The 17,873-nt window shown below is 51.5% G+C and overlaps 1 protein-coding gene across 1 annotated transcript in view; it reads right to left on the bottom strand.

The window, feature by feature from the left end:
• MACF1 (microtubule actin crosslinking factor 1) overlaps positions 1–12,914 on the bottom strand; it is a 384,195-nt gene extending 371,281 nt beyond the window's left edge. Inside the window, exon 1 of the mRNA XM_075554202.1 lies at positions 12,655–12,914. Within this exon, the coding sequence (XP_075410317.1) occupies positions 12,655–12,874 (220 nt within the window). The 5' untranslated portion in view covers positions 12,875–12,914. The remainder of the gene's footprint in view (positions 1–12,654) is intronic.
• Between the last annotated feature and the right edge of the window lie 4,959 nt (positions 12,915–17,873).

Below are 17,873 nucleotides of genomic sequence, written 5' to 3'. Positions count from 1 at the left end.
TTAGCTTCCTGAGAGCTGAGGCTGTTGTCTACACTGTCACCACGGGCTCCTTAGCAACAAATGACTTGGCACATATAGGATACTCATTAAAATTTTGGTTAAAAAATTGGACTCGATGTATAAATGAATGAATCAGATGATCCTGAAATGCACAGCTGACTCTGGCGTCTATCTAGTAAGAAAGTTGGGGTGTTTGAGAAAAGCCTGTACTTTTCCTCACAATATCCCTGTTCCAAGCCAGTCGGTCAATGCTCTCCATAGTGTGACATCCACTTTCTTTTACGGGGTGATCTCCCATGATACCACGGTGTGTAGCATCTTCCTTTATCATCAGATTTGGAGCCTTTGCTTGGAATGCCTTGTTCTCCCCAGTTCCACCGACTGAGTCAACACAACTTGTCCAGCTCACCAAAATGAGGAAGTTATGTCTACCCAATCCAAGTGGACTGGCTTCTTCTCAAAACCGACCACCTTTCTCTCCCTCATTCCTGGGGCTCCACCCACATGCACTATGGGGCTCAGCATCTCTGCCTCCTTGGTCTTAAGTTTTCTGAAGGCACAGATACATATTAATTTTTCCTCATCGAAGGGCCAGAAACAATGCTTTGCACCTAATAGATTGTCAACAAATAGTTGCTGAAGGAATCAGTGCCTCACAGAAGACATATTTATTGAAGGGGATATGGAGGTCAGTCATTGAGTATCCAATTCAGTGTCCACTCAGTGGCCTAGGGCTGAGGGCACTTCCCATGCAAAAAAGAAGAATCCACTAGGTGCTCCTCCCCCAACCTCTGGAAGGTTTACTCCAGCACTTACTTATTCAGCTTGGCTCTTGCTGCATTATTTTGCATGTGTTAATTGTTGCTTTATAAATAAATCCTCTGCTAGTAAGGTGTGAGTGTGTGAGTGTGTGTGTGTGTGTGTGTGTACATGTTTTCTCTTCATTCCTCCTTGCAAGGGTAAGCTGCAACCTGCTTTTCCAAGAGTAGGGGTGCCAGACAGAGAAGGACCTCTCTGAGGTCTGAACCTTTGGCTAACTCTTGGAATAAAACCTCCCCATTCTACTCTCAGGAGTTCTGCCTCCAGGACCCCCTCCACCAGCCTCTTAGGCTCAGGCTTGAGCCAGCCCAAACCAAATCTCCCTTTCTCTTCAGCTCCTGGAAACCCATCCTCAACGCAAGAACTTTTAGTTCAAATAACCCGGCATTCTATGATGCTCACCTTCCCAACATGAAGACAAAATGGGTGCATAAGCAAATGTGGTAAAGAAAGCTGCTGGTGCCTGACTATCAAAAGATACAGCATCTGGGGTCTTAAAGGCTTAAAGATAAGCAAGCAGCCATCTAGCTCAGAAGCAACAAAGCCCACATGGAAGAAGCACACCAGCCTGTGTGATCATGAGGTGTCGATGGGATTAGGTATCAGGAATCAAAGACCTAGAAAAATCATACCAATTTGAATATGGGAGAGTGCATGCAGAGTGGAGACCCAAAGCCCATCTGTAGACAACTGGACATCCCCTTACACAAGGGTCACAAGGAATAGACGAGCCAGGTAGGGTGCAGTATAGCACCAATGAAACATACAACTTTCCTCTAGTTCTTTAATGCTCCCCCCACTCTCATGACCCCAATTCTACTTTATAAATCTGGCTAGACCAGAATATGTACACGGGTACAGATAAGAGCTGGAAACACATCAAATCCAGGACAAATAAACCCCTCAGGACCAATAATGAAAGTAGCGATACCAGGAGGGAAAAGGAAAGGTGGGGGGGAAAGAGGGAACCAATCGCAATGATCCATATTTAACCCCCTCCCAGGGAGACAGACAGCATAAACGTGGGTGAAGAGAGACATTGGTCAGTATAAGACATGAAAAATAAATAATAATTTAGAAATTATCAAGGGTTCATGAGGGAGGGAGGCGGGGGAAATGAGCTGATACCAAGGGCTCAAGTACAAAGAAAATGTTGTGAAAAAGATGATGGCAACACATGTACAAATGTGTTTGATACAATGGATGGATGGATGGATTGTGATAAGAGCCGTAAGAGCTCCCAATAAAATGATTATTTTAAAAAGAAACCTATTTTCAGATTTGCCTCAAGTTCCTACATCTGCTCTGGGGTGGGAAGCTTCTTCTGGCAATCATGCTGCCCCCTTCTGTTCAGAAGGTGAAACACTGTTAATCCAAGAGGCCTGAATGGTGCCAGCCACCCAGGAAGACAGGATCCCTGCCACCCAGCAGCCCCTGTCACCATAGCAACCCTCAAAATGGTTACTCAGCCATCTGGGTTACCATAGCAACTCACCAAGTCTCTCCACCTCAGCCTCTCTCCAGGCCTTCTCCCCTGACGTGTCAAAGAGTCTCCAAACCTCACTGGAGGAAATGAGCTGAGACCGGACGCCTGATAGCAAGATGTCCCAAGGGGGCACGGAACATATTGCCCACTGGAGTGGCTGAGGCCCAGTGGAGATAATGAGTGTTAAGATACTCTGTGAACCTCAAAGTGCTGCGCAAACGTTCGCTATTATTAAACTACTGTTCCTTGTCATGAAGGAGGCAGTGTGGTGCCCTAGGCAGAACTAGCACCACTCCTAGCTGTGCCCCTGACTAGCTAGGAGACCTTGAGCAAGATACTACTGAACGCTTGCAGTTCCAGCTTACCTACCTACCCTCGCACACCTATGTCTAGGGTGGGGTGGGGTTTGAGGAGTGGATCAGCTAAAGCATGAAAAGCCCGGCACTCCTAGCATCATCAGGGTAGTTAGAGAAGGTCTGAACCCCTTTGCCTCCCAGGTTCTGTGTAAATAAAACTTTATTTCCCATCTTGAAGGAATCTACATGATGGCAACGTGTTTGGGTTTGTTGGTTTTTTTGGGTTTTTTTTGGTTTGAAGGAATCAAGCACACAGGAGCCCCACTGGAACACACCCAATATCCCTCCCCTGATGTGTGTATGTGTGTGGGTGTGTGTGGGGCACACAAAGATCTCATCCAGTGTGAGGCCTCTGAGAATCCTACCAAACAGGGTCTGTACTTTGTGGGGACCCAGAGGTGTGACTTCGACTTGAAACAAGGTCTCACCCCACCCAACACCACCTCAGGGCCAGTGACAGGCAGCCTGGAGGGGCAGCTGCTCTGGGTTGAGATAAGAGAATGAGGGCAGGCCAGGGGCACTGTCCCTCTGAGACCAACGGACAACACTCCCTCTCAAAGACTCCAGTGTTCCCACACCTCAGTTTCCCCCTTCAAGACTGACTCCTCGTTTTATGACACTTTCCACAATTACACTGGCAGGGTCCTGATTCAAATCCAGGGCGATGGAAAGTATTTTGTGCAAAACAGATGCTGTCCTCGAACCTGAGATTTCCACATGCCGAGGCAGGTGTGCACTAGCCTGGTTCTGCGTCTTCTGGGACCAGAGTATGCACGTCAAAAGTTGGACAGGAAGATCAGACAAGTGACACTGAGAGGCACATGCTGTGCCTTCAGTCCCTGCGTTCAGGAGTCAGAATCCCTCAGGAAGTCTCTGGGAAGTGGTCCAGAGGCACTGGCTCCAGTTTTCAGATATGGATACAACCGCTGTTAAGTATGTAGTTACTGGAGAGGAGGAAGAGAGACAAAGGAATGCAACATAACTAGCCGGGAGTTAGTAATTCTTGAATCTGCGTTGTGGAGACAAACGAAGCTATTCTCACTACTTTGGGGGGATGGGTACACTTTGGGATTAGGCTGATGTGAGCCACAAGGGCACAGTACAGCCCCAAAGGGCAGATTATACATACCGCGTTCCCGGGGGAACACACGGGGCACTGCAAACAGAACGCTGCCCCCGCCAGCCGCCAGCTGAGCAATAAACAGCTACCATTGGAGTATACGCTCTCCTCAAGTCTCCTAAAAGTCTAAACTTTTCTCTTTCGTATGAGAGCGAAGACCAACCAACTGCCGGGGTTCTAAAAGGATCAAATGATATGTGCAGACTGCATGGTGTACCTTTAGGGCATGTACTCACATGAGTGTCCTATAGAGCACACATATGCACCAGGTAGCTTTTCCAGCTATTGTTTATGAGGGATCCCAAACTCACTGCCATCGAGTCAATTCTGACTCACAGTGGCCCTACAGGACAGGGTAAAAATGCCCCGATGGGTTTCTGAGGCTGGAATTCTTTACCAACCAACTCATAGGAGCTGCAGGACTGAGCCCCAGATCAAACTCCCCAAGCCTCCTAGGAAATGCAGTGGTTTCTTCAATTCCTAACACCCAGCAACTGTTTTCTCCCCACTCTCCTGCCTTCCTCCTGGAAAGAGAGTGAGACTAGAAACAAGCAACCTGAACATGCCCTTTCTCTTCGGGTAGGCGTGTCAGTTCCTAGTTCTTTTCCAAGTCCAAGATCAAATGTTATCATTGCTCTAATCTGTTGTTGTTAGGTGCCAACCAGTTGGTCCCAACCCACAGTGACCCTAGGTACAACAGAATGAAACACTACACGGTCCTGCGCCATCCTCACAAAGCTTCCCATGCCGGAACCCATTGCTGCAGCCACTGTGTCAATCCATCTTGTTGGGGGGCCTTCCTCTTTTTCATTGCCCTTCTACTTCCACTTTACCAAGCATAATGTCCTTCTCCAAGGACTGCTCTAATCTAGGGGAGGGGCCCTTCCCTCTCACAACTTCCTTATAATTTCCTTTAGGTTCCTAGCGAAGGGCAGCTCACTGATGCATCCTACTTGCCTTGGCAGGTGGGGACTGGGTTCTGGCCCTAGCACGAAACAGCTCTAGGGATACTTATTAAATGAGTGAATACATGATCAAAGGATTAGTAAAAAGGATGAATCAATGCCTTATGACTTAATGAACAACTATGTGAATGAACAACTGATATTAATGTTGATAACCAATATATTATCAAGTCCTGACTGCACGGCAGGCGCTGGGCCAAGTCCTTTACTCCCAGTGTCTCCTTTAATTTACTCAGCAAGACTCTGAGGTGGTTCTCCTGCTCCCCCTTTTTAACCATGATAAAACTAAGTCACAGCAAGGTTAGAGCAAACTTCCCAGAGTCACTGAGCTGGCAGGAACAGGAATCCAGCTGACTCCCAAAGCTATTCCAGGAGTGAATGAATGGCACAGTGAGCAAATGAGGAATGAGAAAGGAGGGGTAGATGGCTGTGCTGCCAGGAGGCAGAATGCCCAGAGACGCCACCCACTGAGCCTCGAGGCAAACACCTCTCCTTGACCACAAGGCAAAGGCCTGGCACTTTCTGGGATAGGCGTGGGGCACTTCTCAGGACAGAACCTTCTGTCCACAAACACTGCAAATTATAGGGTGCTCAGATTGTCTAGGCTGTAATATCCAAAGCCCAGGCACAAGTTTCAGCAGGAAGCCTAGGTAGAAACAGGAATCTGGCTGCATCTACCTGACAGGTGGCAACAAGCTGAGGCAGGGCCAAATCACAGCAGGTCCTAGCCATAGCAGCAAGGCCGGGAAGGGGTGCTGGCCAGGCACATTGGTGCTGGGAGGTCATTTATACTCATGCCCAGGTGTGCTCCCAGATCTAGTACTGTTGAAGCAAAACACAAATGCAGCCTAGATCCTGTAGCCCTGCTCGCTGCTCTGGTGGCATTAACCCCAGAACCTATGGGACTGAGAAAGGACGGCCTTAGTTCCACAGCCCCCAGATTCACAAGCCCCCTCCTCCCGGCTTCTCCTAGACTGCTTGGGAGCTAAAAGGCATCAGCCAGACTGCCCAATCCAAACCTTGCTACACGTCACCTGGAAAATCACCAGGAAAGCATGAAGGGAAAAAGAATGCACAACATCATCACCTTGCAGCGCAGCAGCCACCATCCCTCACCAGCTGAGATCCCCCACAGGGACCCTGAGCCTCAGAGAGAGAGGAGATTAGCTGCCTTTTCTGCTGCCTGCACGGAATTCTGCCCACGTGGTCATTTTCCATCCCTGCAGCTAATGTGACCCAGATCTACTTTCAAAGAGCTGGAGCTGAGCTGATGGTGTGTAGCTACAATTCATCCTGCCCCACTTTCAGGGCCTCTCCCCCGCTCAACTCTCCATCCACGGACCCAAGCTGCCTCATCTCTGTTGCCTCTTTTGCTGAGAATGCTGCCAGGAAGGAGTGGCCACGCTGAGAAACAGGAGGAGCCTCCCAGGGTGCAGAGCTCTGGGGATGCCACACTTCAAAGAGCCTCAAAGCAAAGAAGGTGGCCTGCTCCAGAGTAGGTGTTCCCAAGAGAATTGTTTTAGAACCCCATTCCCACCCTGCATCCTCTCTTCCTACCCACGTTTTGGTCATAAAAAAACTCATCCATCTGATACCTGATACAGCCCTGAGTGAACAAATGGAAGAGATAAACTATGGGGACTCATCCCCTTCCTTGCTCACCCAGAGCCTCCTCTAATGCCCCAGGGGAGTTTCCAGAAATGGCACTACCAGGAGGCTGCTGCACCTCAAGGTGGGGTTGTTATGCATTCTGCTTCCCATCATGCTTTCCTGGGGAGTTTCCAGGTGACACGAAGAAAGGCTTGGACTGGGCAGTCTGAGTTCCCGAGCAGCCTAGGATGGGCTAGGTGGGAAGGAAGAGCTGTTGAATTTGGGGGCTATCGAAGGAAGACTGTCCTCTCTCAGTCCCATAGGATCTGGGATATGTTTGTCCAGCGCTTTCTGATTCTCAGCCACTGATCATTTGAAGTAAATGCCATCCACTTCCTTTCGCTGATAAGGAAACTGAGGCTCTAAAAAAGAAAGCCATTTCCCCAGGTCTCCTGACTCCATGTCCAGTGCTTGACACTTAGCTAGAGCTCAGTCTTTTGGGGTTTGGTTTGGTTTTAATTGAAGGAATGAACCAGCGGAGAAGCAGCTGCAGGATTTCTTCTCAGCACACCCATCTTGCGCTGGGGAGTGAGGAGCACGGGGCATAGAAAAGCAGGTGCTTTCTTAGACTTGGCCTGGTGCTTTCGAACAGGCCCCTGAGGACCTCGGAGAGCTGAGCTGAGAGTAGCAAACATCTGCCCTCACTGAATCTCTAGATGCTGAAAGCCCTCTCCCCACCTTTCAGCGTGAGATCCGGGGGGCAACACCTGAAGAGTATGATGGGGCTCCTGACTACAGTAAGCTCCAGATCTGGTGAGGGAAACAATGAGCTCTAACAGGGAGACGACAGAAACAAGGGATGGACAGAGATACAAATACTGTCTGGCTAGATGGGCTCACGAAGGCTGCTCAGGGAGAACACTGCTAGCGCAGGTACTAGGGATGATGGCACCTACTGAAGGGCTCCCGGGAGTGAATGCCACATAAGCTTTCTGTGGGTAAATTAGGAGGCCAATTCTTAGGCCGGCTCATTGTGCTGCCCTCTTCATAACACACACAGAGATGTAGCCAGTTCTCCCTTCTGTCTTCCCACCTAGGCTGGGTTCCATGAAGAGGGTTATTATTTTTTTACCTCAATGCCATGAACAGGATGATGCTGCGTATGTATCTTTGAAGGGTGAGCAGGTGCGTGATGGATGGAGAACGCCCTCCTGTATCAAACCTTGCCCGTAGCCGACCATGACCCCCTGCTTTAAGGCACTGTACTGCCACTTGCAGGAAACTTGAAAGAAGCAGCAGCTCTACCATGTCAGTGCGTGTGAATGGCGCCCCCTAGAGATGTGCAGTGTGTAACCATATGACAGTGAACGTATGACATCCTGTTTCTCGCCCAGTGGTGTAGAGGGGCTAAACATTAAGGTGCTAACGGCAAGGGCAGTAGTAGCTCAAAACCACCACCCCTCCGTGGGTGAGAAAGATGAGGCTTCGAAACCACCACCACTCCGTGGGTGAGAAAGATGAGGCTTCGAAACCACCACCACTCCATGGGTGAGAAAGATGAGGCTTCGAAACCACCACCACTCTGTGGGTGAGAAAGATGAGGCTTTCTATCCCATAATGAATTATAGTCTCAGAAACCCACAGGGTCTGCCCTGTCCTACAGGGTTTCTATGAGTTCCCCACAGACCCACAATTCAGACTGTCACCCACAGAAGATTCAGGCTGGACTGGTTTCCAGGTATTATCTAAACAAATAAATAGACGACAACAACAACAACAAAAGCCCTCACTGCCATCGAGTCAATTCCAACCCATGGCGAGCCTACAGGACACAAGGACAGGCTAGAATAGGCCCCGTGGGTTTCCCAGACTATAACTCTTTATGGAATAGAAAGCCTCATCTTCCTTCTGTGGAGTGGCTGGTGGTTTCAAACTGCTGACCTTTCCGTTAGCAGCCTAACACAACCACGGTGTCACCAGGGTTCCTCTCTATTGCTTAAGGAAATGAAAGTAGCAATATACTTGGAGTTAGAAGATCTGTTCTACCAGTCTTGTGTGACCATTGGCAAGTTCCTGAAACTCGCCAAGACCTCCTATCCCAACACCTCTCCTCCAGACCACAGGGAGTGATTGTGAAAGCTCCAGGGGGAGCCATTGAGCTGATCTATAGAAATAAAGCATTTCTCTAATGACTAGTATTACATTTCAAAGTGATGGGCTTTTTTTTTTTTTTTTTTAGTGACTGGGCTTAAGGGAGGTCACTAAGTGGTACAAGTGGTGCATATATGGCTGCAAACTGTTGAAAGGCTGGCTGTTGAAATTCACCCAGTGGTATGGAAGAAAGCGCTGGTGACCTATTTCCATAAGAGTACAGCCACTACAAATCCTATGGTGTGCAATTCCACTCTCACCCACATGGGGTCGCCATGAGTTGTAATACACCATGGCAACTGGGCAACCAGTTTGGTTTTTGGTCAAGCTTCCAGGAGTGCGTCAAGAAGGGGGCTGGTCAAGGAGAGGGAGAGGGAAGGCTAAGGGCCAAAGGCAGAGTGTGGTAACAGCAAATGGAGAGCCCCCAGAAGCTGTTTTCACTTTGTGGACTGAGCTCAGCAGGTTTCTTGGCCCTGACATGCCTCCTCTAGTCAGACATGTGGGATCAGCAGCCACCCCCACCCTAGACCCCAACCCCCTAATCAGACCCCGGAGCACATGCAAGGCTCTGAAGACCAGCTCAGGATGCCAAATGGAACCAGGGAAGGAGAAGTCTATACTTGGTGAGGCAGATTCAGACACTTCCATTTGGCTTCACAACTCGGGCCCAGAGGGAAGAAGAGAGAGCAGAGGTCACAGCTGGCTTCCAGCACAAGTCTGATTTCATTTCCTCCAAGAATGAAAGGAAAACTTCAACAAGCCCAGGGTCTCCCAGACCCCCCTCTTCGGTGCCTCACAGGAAGGGGTCCCCACTTGGACATGACTGTCCTTTCAGTTGCCCTTTCGGAGACCCCACAAAAGTCTGAAGTCACAGGGAGATTCCAGTCAGACTCTGAAGTAGCAGTCCTGCCTCAACTCTGCTGCTTGGCCCCTCCTGCGAAGGAAACACGCCCAACTGCAGAGCACAAGTTATTTTTAACCATGACAGTCTCCTCACTTTCTGCCTCACAGGCCCAGCCCCTCCTCAAGACTGTCATCCGGCAGTGTCAGGAACAGCCTCAGCATCAGTGCCGAGACCCAGCACGGCCTCAGCCCCTTGCTCAACTGACCCAGCTGGGGCCCTGGGGGCTCTGCCTGGGACTTGAGCGCCCTCGGATCCACTTGGCTTCAATTCTTGATTTGGGTTGTTAAAAGGTAGACAAGCCATCCCATGGGCCTCCTCAGGGGAGCCTTTGAGGAGGGAATCCTCGCAGAGGCCTCTGGGGATGAGCATGAGTGATGAAAGACGGGATGAATGGAGCATCCACTCTGCCCTCCGAAGGAGGAGGGATTTGGGAGTCCTGAAGCCCTTGTAGCATGGCCCTTCAAGGCTGGGGACAATTAAAACCCTGCCAGCGACTTAGGAACAGCTTAGAAAACGTCTTACTGGGCTGATGCCCCAGACCCCAAGGTCTTCAGGAAGCCTAAAGAAAGACCACCTCCACGGGTGTTCTACTCCCCACCCGCCCTTTCCCTCTGGCCCTACTTTGTCCCCTCCCTGTGAAGCTCTTTCCTGACTACTTGAGGCCACATAACTCTTCTGTGTAACAATCTGCTGCCTGGATCACAGAGGGTCACCTATTATCCTCTCCACACTGCATTCCCCCAGCCATTCCCGGCAGGATGACCCCCACCACTCGCAGGCCCTGTGCAAGTAGCTGGAGGTAACAACAAAAACAAAGCAAATTGCTCTGAGTCCTGAGGGAGTGTTGGGCACCCTGTGGATAACTAGGGAACACGGAGGAGAGAAAGCACCAACAGGAGAGCGGAGGAGGAGGGAGCTCTGGATCCCACTGGGGACATTAGGGACAAAGGAGGTGGCACTTAGGAGCAAAGGAGGGGTTCCTAGGCATTTTTCAAAGGGGATTAAAGCATAAAGCTACATCCCTAAGGGGCAAGTCACAGTGCCACCGGTCAGAGGGTCAGGGTGACTGGTGGGAGAGGTGGCATGAGGGGAAGTGGATGAGGCGGGCGAGGTTCTGATTGTAATAGATTTTTATTCTCCAGGCAGTGAGAAATCTAAGAAAACTTAAAAAGCAGGCGAGTAAGAGGATCAGGTTTATTTTTTAGAACAAAATCCTGGAGGATTTAGTCATCTGGAGGAAGGGAGACAACCCAGGAAGGAGGAAAAGAAAGGCAGGTGAGAGATGATAAAGAAGAAGTGGGGGGATGGAAAGGAATGGTTAGGTTATTGGAGAGACAAGGAGGCAGGGGGACAGGCCCTGGTATGGCACCAACACCTGCTCAGCTGTGGAGCACACCCGTAGGGAGGCAGTTCTAGGTGCCTGAGTGGGAGCAGCAGAGAGGGCCAACCTCATAAAGCTCCCTGCTAACTGAGCCCCAAATCATGCTAAGACCTTTACAAGGAGGGCATCTTTAAGATGAAGGAGGTAAGGCTGAGATAGAATAAAGGACTTGCCTAGGGTCTGTTACACTGCTGACAGGTGGTAGAGCCACAACCCAGTACCTCCTCCTTCATAATTACCACACAGCACTACTGCTAGGCAAAGGAGAACGAGGCACGTCCTCCACCAGAGTGGGCAGCCCCTGCCTTCACAAAGCAGTTAAGGTAAATGAGTACAACGTTTGGAAAAGTTAGGTGCATGAAACCACGCACTCTTACAGCTTTATTTCTAGGACACCTGGTGGCAGAGTGGTTACGAGCTGGGCTGCGATCCACAAGGTCAGCAGTTCAAAACCAGCAGCAGCTCTTCAGTAGACAGATGGGCTTTCTACTCCAACATGGAGTTACAGTCTTGGAAACTCACAGGGGCAGTTATGAGTAGGCATTGACTTGATGGTGGTTAGGTTTGTTTTGTTTTGATGACTTTACTTTTTAAAAACCTTCAATATAAGTCAAAAGTTGTTATTTTCAAAGATATTTATTGCCGAATTGTCAATTATGACTCAAAGGAGAAAACCAGTAGAATTTAGGAAAATCATAAACTTTTCAACCTTCAAAAATGGTAACTTCAAAGCCTCACATGCAACATGGAAAATCTCTGTGCTCCCCAACCAAATGCACTTTCAACGAGCCGATTCTAGCTCAGAATGACTATAGGACAGAGTAAAACTGCCCCGGCGGTTCCCGAGGCTGTAAATCTTTACAGAAGCAGAAAGGAAGCCTTATCTTTCTTCCGCAGAGTTGCTGGTGGGTTTGAACCACCCACCTAGTGGTTAGCAGTCTAACGCATAACCCAGTATGCCACCACAGCTCCTTTTCATGATATAACAGTAAATAAAAACCAAAATCCCAGAGAAGAAGGTAATTTACTGACCTAGCAGCTTATAAGAGTCATGGCCACATTCACCCCAAGACCAGAAGTAGATGGTGCTCAGCTCTCATCACCTACCGTCAGAGCAGGGTCATAGTGGAGGAACCCTGATAGAATGGGGCAAAAATGTGGGCCAGAACTCAACTTCTTAGACAGTTCAGACTGACAGAACCAGTTGAATGTGGAACTGTAACTCTCCCACGAAGTCTCCTTTTAGTAAATTAACAGTTGGCCCATAAAATAAAGACTAGTATCCATTAGCATAGTGCTCTATTGAAAGACCATCTCCAGAGACGCAAAGGTCAATATTTACTCTAGCTCAAAGATGAGACCATCAGATGGCAGGGAAACTAAAGTACTGAAAACAGAACAACCAGAAGACAATTAGAGAGCATGCTGACACACTGTGAAACATGTCACTAGCGTCACTGCATGATTTGTGTAGAAACTGCCAAAAATAAAATGAATCCAATTTGCTGTAAAAATGTTCACTGAAAACCCCATAAAATATTGTTTTTAAAAAGAGCAAAACTAAAGACCAATCAGATCCAGAGTGGTACCTAAGCCATGAAGAAAACGGCTTGAAAGAAAAAAAAGAAAGAAAAATAACTGCTGCAGGACAAAGAATGGACAAAAGATGCAAAAGTGAACTCATCTCTAGTTTTAGAGTTGGGGCCAGAGGTGTGAACTTTTCTTCTCTCATAGTTCTTGAATGCCATTTCAATCATTCTACACACCCCCCCCCACCAAACGCAACAATAACAAATCAGATGCCAGTTGGTGCCCGTCAGTACACAATGGTCTAGTCCTCCCATGTACCCAGGGCAGTCAGCCGCTCCGGAACCTCTCTTACCAGCGACCCTGACCACAGCCCGCTCCGCAGGGTCCAGTACTGAATCCTGGCTTTTCCGTTTTTTCTGCTCATGCAGCGGTAGGTTCCAAGGCAGAGTGTCCCCTGGGGGACAGGGCGACAGGCTTCCTGACCGCTCACTCCTATAAGACCGCTCGCTCCGGCAAGACCGCTCGCTCCTGCATGACCGCTCACTGAGCGTTTCTTCATCGGAGGAAGACATCTCGCAGGTAGACGCTGCTACAGGCGGGCCTGGGGGCCCAGGGAGGAGTGATCTGTGGAGAGAGGGGAGCATGTGAACTGACCACAGGAAATGCATGGAACACTGAGATGCTGGGGGCAGGGTCTCCCCTTCTCTTTCTGCCACCCTTTGACCTCTTCGCTTATTTGAAGCAATTTCATCATGTGGAAAATGGGGGATGGTTACACATGGCAAGCCTGATGCACGTGGTGTTGATAAAATCACGAGATAGCAAATGTGAAAACTGGTCAACTGAAAAACATGGTATGAAAGTTAGTCCTCCTAAGACTAACAGGACGATTATTGTTACTATGTTTTTCTGTGTGTTTGGAGGGTTGGGTTCACAAGGCCCATAGATTGGAAAAGGTAGGTTCAAGGTGTATCTCCACTATTAACTAGCCCAGTGAACCGCTTTGAACCTCAGTAACCCCATCTATAAAATGGGGATGATGATAGCACCTAGCTTCATAGGACTGTCTGCAAGCACGCCTGAGATCCTGCATGGAAAGCACCTAATAACGGCTGGTGCCTGGTAAGCAACTTAATAAACAGCGGCCGTTACAATAGTCTAAGGAGCTCCGGTAGCACAGTGGTTAAGAGCTTAGCGGCGCAGGGAAAGGTCGTCACTTTGAAGCCACTAGCCACTAGGAGAAAGATGTGACAGCCTGTTTCCATAAAGATTACCGCCTTGGAAACCGTCTGGGGCATTTCTACTCTGCTGTAGGGTCCCTGGGAGTCAGAATCGACTTGGCGGCAATGCGTTTGGTTTTGGGTTTATTATCATATTCCTGTTCTACTTACCTCCCAGGGTTGTTATAAGGATAAGATGGGGAAGCAGATGGGAAGTACGCTGCAGAAGCTAAAGTACGATCTCAGCGGCAGGCATGAGAGAAAGCATGAGCTAAAATGGGCAGAATTCTCTCTCTGGTTTCCCCTAACTCCATCTGCAGCAGCCATATTAGAAAAAGCACTAAACTGGAAGTTAGACCTGGGTCTGAATTTCAGTTTGGCCACTTAGATTTAGTGTGATCTGGGGCAAGTCACCTCCCCTCTCTGCGATTAAGATTCCATCTCCATGAAATGGGGATAATAAGTCTACCTTAGAGAACGTTTGGAGATGTAGTGGAACACAGCCCAAATGTAAAAAGGCGGCTGGTACCACACATGGCAGATAGCAGACAGGAGTGAAAATGCTCATTTGCTTTGGCCAGAGGCTGTTCTGGGAACATGGGGCACAGCACTGGGGGGGTGGGGGGGGGGGCGGGGCAGGGGGACAGAAGGTTAGTTCTTCTGGTCAGTTTAGCTAGTAGAAAGAGATGAATGAAAACAGGATCACCCTAGCACTGTAGGGCTTCACTAGCCAGACTGGGCAGCTTTCCCTCTGCCCAGTCAAGCTCACTTCCCAGAACCATCTGCTGCCCACAGTCCACTACCCCTAGGGTTCCATCAGAGCTCAATGGTGCATGCCTTCAGCTACCAGCCTCCCTGCAGGCTGCGAGCCCAGTCCAGAGAATCAGCTCCCACTTTGACTCCAGGGTTCCGATAGGACAGGAAGCTGTTGAATTGCCCTTCAGGAGAATGACCACCTGCACACAGGGAACATGGACTAAATGACTGGACACCATGGATCTCTGGCCACAGCTCATCTGGATTCTGGGAATCTCAGTCTAGTGGCAACAGGAAGCGAAGGCAGACTCAGAGGTGCCTGGCAGATCCCCACCACAGGCACAGAATTAGCAAAGATAACAAAAGAAACATCAAACCGGTTTGGAGCAGTTTGGTGCCACTTCAGGGCCCTCTAGGCAGACACAACAGCCCTGCCAGCACTCCCTCTGTGCTAGTAGCCTGCATCTTCCCTTGGAACATCCAAAAATAATCCAGTACCAGCCGGCAAAGGAAAGGACCCAGGGTCTGGTCTGCTTTGCCCTTACCCCAGCATTTACCTCTCCAAGCATTACCTGGTGGTACTTGCCTCCCAACTCTTTCCACCAGGTTGTAAGCGGAGTGCCAGGCCCAACCTCAGGAAGACTCCAGCTGGCTTCCACCCTTACCTCCAGGCCGGAGCAGGCAACGCCCCTTCTTTCAGACCCCCAGCTTCATCCCAGAACCGCCCATTCCCCTAAAACGCCCATCTTGTCACAAAGGCCCGCTCCCCCAAGGCATCCTCCAGAGAAAGCACCCTCCTGGGCTCGACGTGCTCAGCGGTCAGTCCCTACAAACACTTGTTTGACCTAGGGGCTCCCACCCACCCCTCGGTCACCCGGGTCATTCCATCAATGTCGATTCACGGGAGCGCGCGCCCAAGAGCCCACCCCACCCCACCGGCCACCCCACGGGTCGGTGACAGACAGGCATCTCACCTGGCACTTGCCTGCTGAGCCCCTCTCTCATTTAGCCCCCCACCAACGCCTTTCCCACAGTGGGGGAAGGGGCGCGCTCGCGACCCGGGTGGGCCCGCGTGCCCGCCGCGCGTGGCTGACAAAGAGCGGGGTCCGCGCCGTGGTGACGCGCTGCCGAGGACCTGGCCAGGCGCGGAGGCCAGCGGCCAAGACCTGCGTGGGGAAGCGACCTTCCCCGTGCGGCCCTGCCTGCTCCCACAGGTCTTCTGACTCGGGAAGGGGAGACCGGCGCCCCGTTAGTCCCGGGTGGATGCCTCCCTTTGCCCCACCAGTGTCTGCCGAGGGGCAACCCCGGCTCGGCGCGCTTGACGCTCTGGGCGCTGCAGCCGCGAGGTCTGCAGGTGTGAGGCCCGCGCCACCGCGATGCCAGCGCCTGTCAACCCGCCCTCGCGCTGCCGCCGGGTCCCCAGGAGGCGATCCAGCACCGCGCCGTGGGCGCCGCCGCGCACCCCGCTCAGCCAGGCAGAGAGCCCCGAGCCCCGAGCCCGGCCGAGCCTTACCCTGCGACCGAAGAAGGAGGAAGCCGGGCCGGCGGCCGCAGCCAAGGCAGCGGCGGCGGCACGGAGCGCCCCGCGCAGGAGCTGAGTCGAGGGGAGCGCCTCCGAGATGAGGGGAGCGGCTCCCACAATGGCCGAGCTCGCGGCGCCGAGCCCCCCGCCCCCCGCGCCCTAGCGGCAGCGGCTGTAGCGAAGCCGGCGCAGCCGCCCAACCCGCTCCCCAACCCCCAGCGCCGACGCCGCCCCCCGCTCCCCCCCTCCGATGCGCGCTGCCCCCGCCCGCCACCTACCCCCGGGCGCCTCCGCGCTCCCCGCGCGCCCCTGCAGCACTGCCGCCCGCGCCCCCTCTGCGCCGGCCCTGCGTCCTCGGTGGCCCCCAGGCCCTCTCTTCGGCCACTCTCCCCCGCAGCTCCTGCTCAGCCGCCGCCTGTGTCCCCCGCGCCAACTCACACCCCCGCTCCCCGCCCTCTGCCCCAGCGCCCTCTCCGCCCCGGCCCTGCGGCCGCTCGCTGACCCTGGCCCCACTCACCAGCCCGCCCCGCGGACGCGCCTCGCCGCCCGCTCGCGGGTCGCTCGCCCAGACTGCGGGGCTGGCACCTAGGCTGGCCCCTCGCCTGGCCTGCCCCCCCGCCTGCTGTCCTAAACCCATATTCCATCCCTGCCTCCTGGGGCTCAAACTCTGGTGAGAGCCCAAAGAGGCCCCATGTTGCCCGCGGGGTAAAGGGCAGAGGGGAACCAAGCCTGAGGAGGGAACCCAGGCTAGAGTCTACACCCGGGAGGAGCCTTAGAAGAGGCTTCATCCACTGAGCAGGCACTTATTGAGCTCCTTCTGCATGCTCGGCCTAGTAAACAGAACCTAGGAGCGATGCTTCCCATACCCGGGCCAGAGTGGGGAGGACATTTGCCTAAAGTCGTTCCACTGAGCCTTAGCCACTATATGGGGACTGCTGCGGGTGGGGTGGGGGCTGGAGGGTTATAAAAGGGGTTCTAGGTAGACCCTGTATCTTATCCTCACAACTCTGCTCATGCATTCTACAAATATGTGCTCGACATCCACCATGTACCAGAACCCAGGCAAGATGCGGAAGAGTAAACGTCACCCAAGGGCAGTTCCTCTAGGAGCCCTGGTGACATAGTGGTCACACTGGTGGTCAGCTGTTCAAAACACCAGCTAGCTCTGCGGGAGAAAGAGGAAGCTTTCTACTTCCGTGAAGAGTGACAGTCTCAGGCTCACAGGAGCAGTTCACCCCTGTCCTATAGGGTCACTATGACTCAATGGCAATGATTTTTTTTGGGGGGGGGGCGGGGAAGGGTTGCTATAAGATGGGGCTTGCCAGGTAGACTGCTGTAATAGTGCTCACTCTGAAGCCAGGCAAGCTGTGGGGATGGGAAGGCATGGTGCTCAGCCCCTGAAAACCTACTGTCGTGTCTGTGTTTGCCCTATCTTTTAAACTATTGAATACTAGGCAATCCCCTGATCGCTTTGTTTACTTTATCGTGCTAAATCTTTACCTTAACCCTATGCAACCTTTTTCATCCCCATTTTATAAATAAGAAAATAGAGACTTTAAGAGGTTAAGTGACTTGCCCAACCTTACAAATGTAGCCAATGTCAGAGTTGGGGTTGGAGCCCGACTGTGTTTCCAAACCTCATGCTGTAACCACAGGCCACTATTGTTGGAAGCCACACCAAGAACCACATTTCATTGGCTCAGCCAAGGGTTCTTTGTATTAGACTAAAGTTCCTCAGAAAATTCTAGATAAAAACCAGGGATCTAGAATTGTGACCCAGGCCAGTGATGCAGGCCCTTCTATGGGATTACCTTCCGCCAAAGCCTGCAGAGGTTATCTGTTCTCGGCTTAGAAATGCATTCAAAGATCGTTCCCTGGTGAGAAAGAAACATGGGCGCCAAGAGGGAAGACAAGCTGAAAGCATAGCAAGTGTGCAGGAAGCTTGGATATGGAAGTGAGACTCCTCTGGGGCCTGGGCTCCTGTGCAGCCTCCTGGGGAACTGCTGATATATAAATCACCTAGGAAACCTGAAGCCACAGCCTCTCGGGTGAGAGAGCATCTAAAGCTTGTCC

The sequence above is a fragment of the Tenrec ecaudatus genome, chromosome 1 (assembly GCF_050624435.1).
Source record: "Tenrec ecaudatus isolate mTenEca1 chromosome 1, mTenEca1.hap1, whole genome shotgun sequence".
Lineage (NCBI taxonomy): Eukaryota > Metazoa > Chordata > Mammalia > Afrosoricida > Tenrecidae > Tenrec > Tenrec ecaudatus.
Note: the sequence above shows the minus strand (reverse complement) of the source record. Positions and strands in the feature narration are given on the sequence as shown.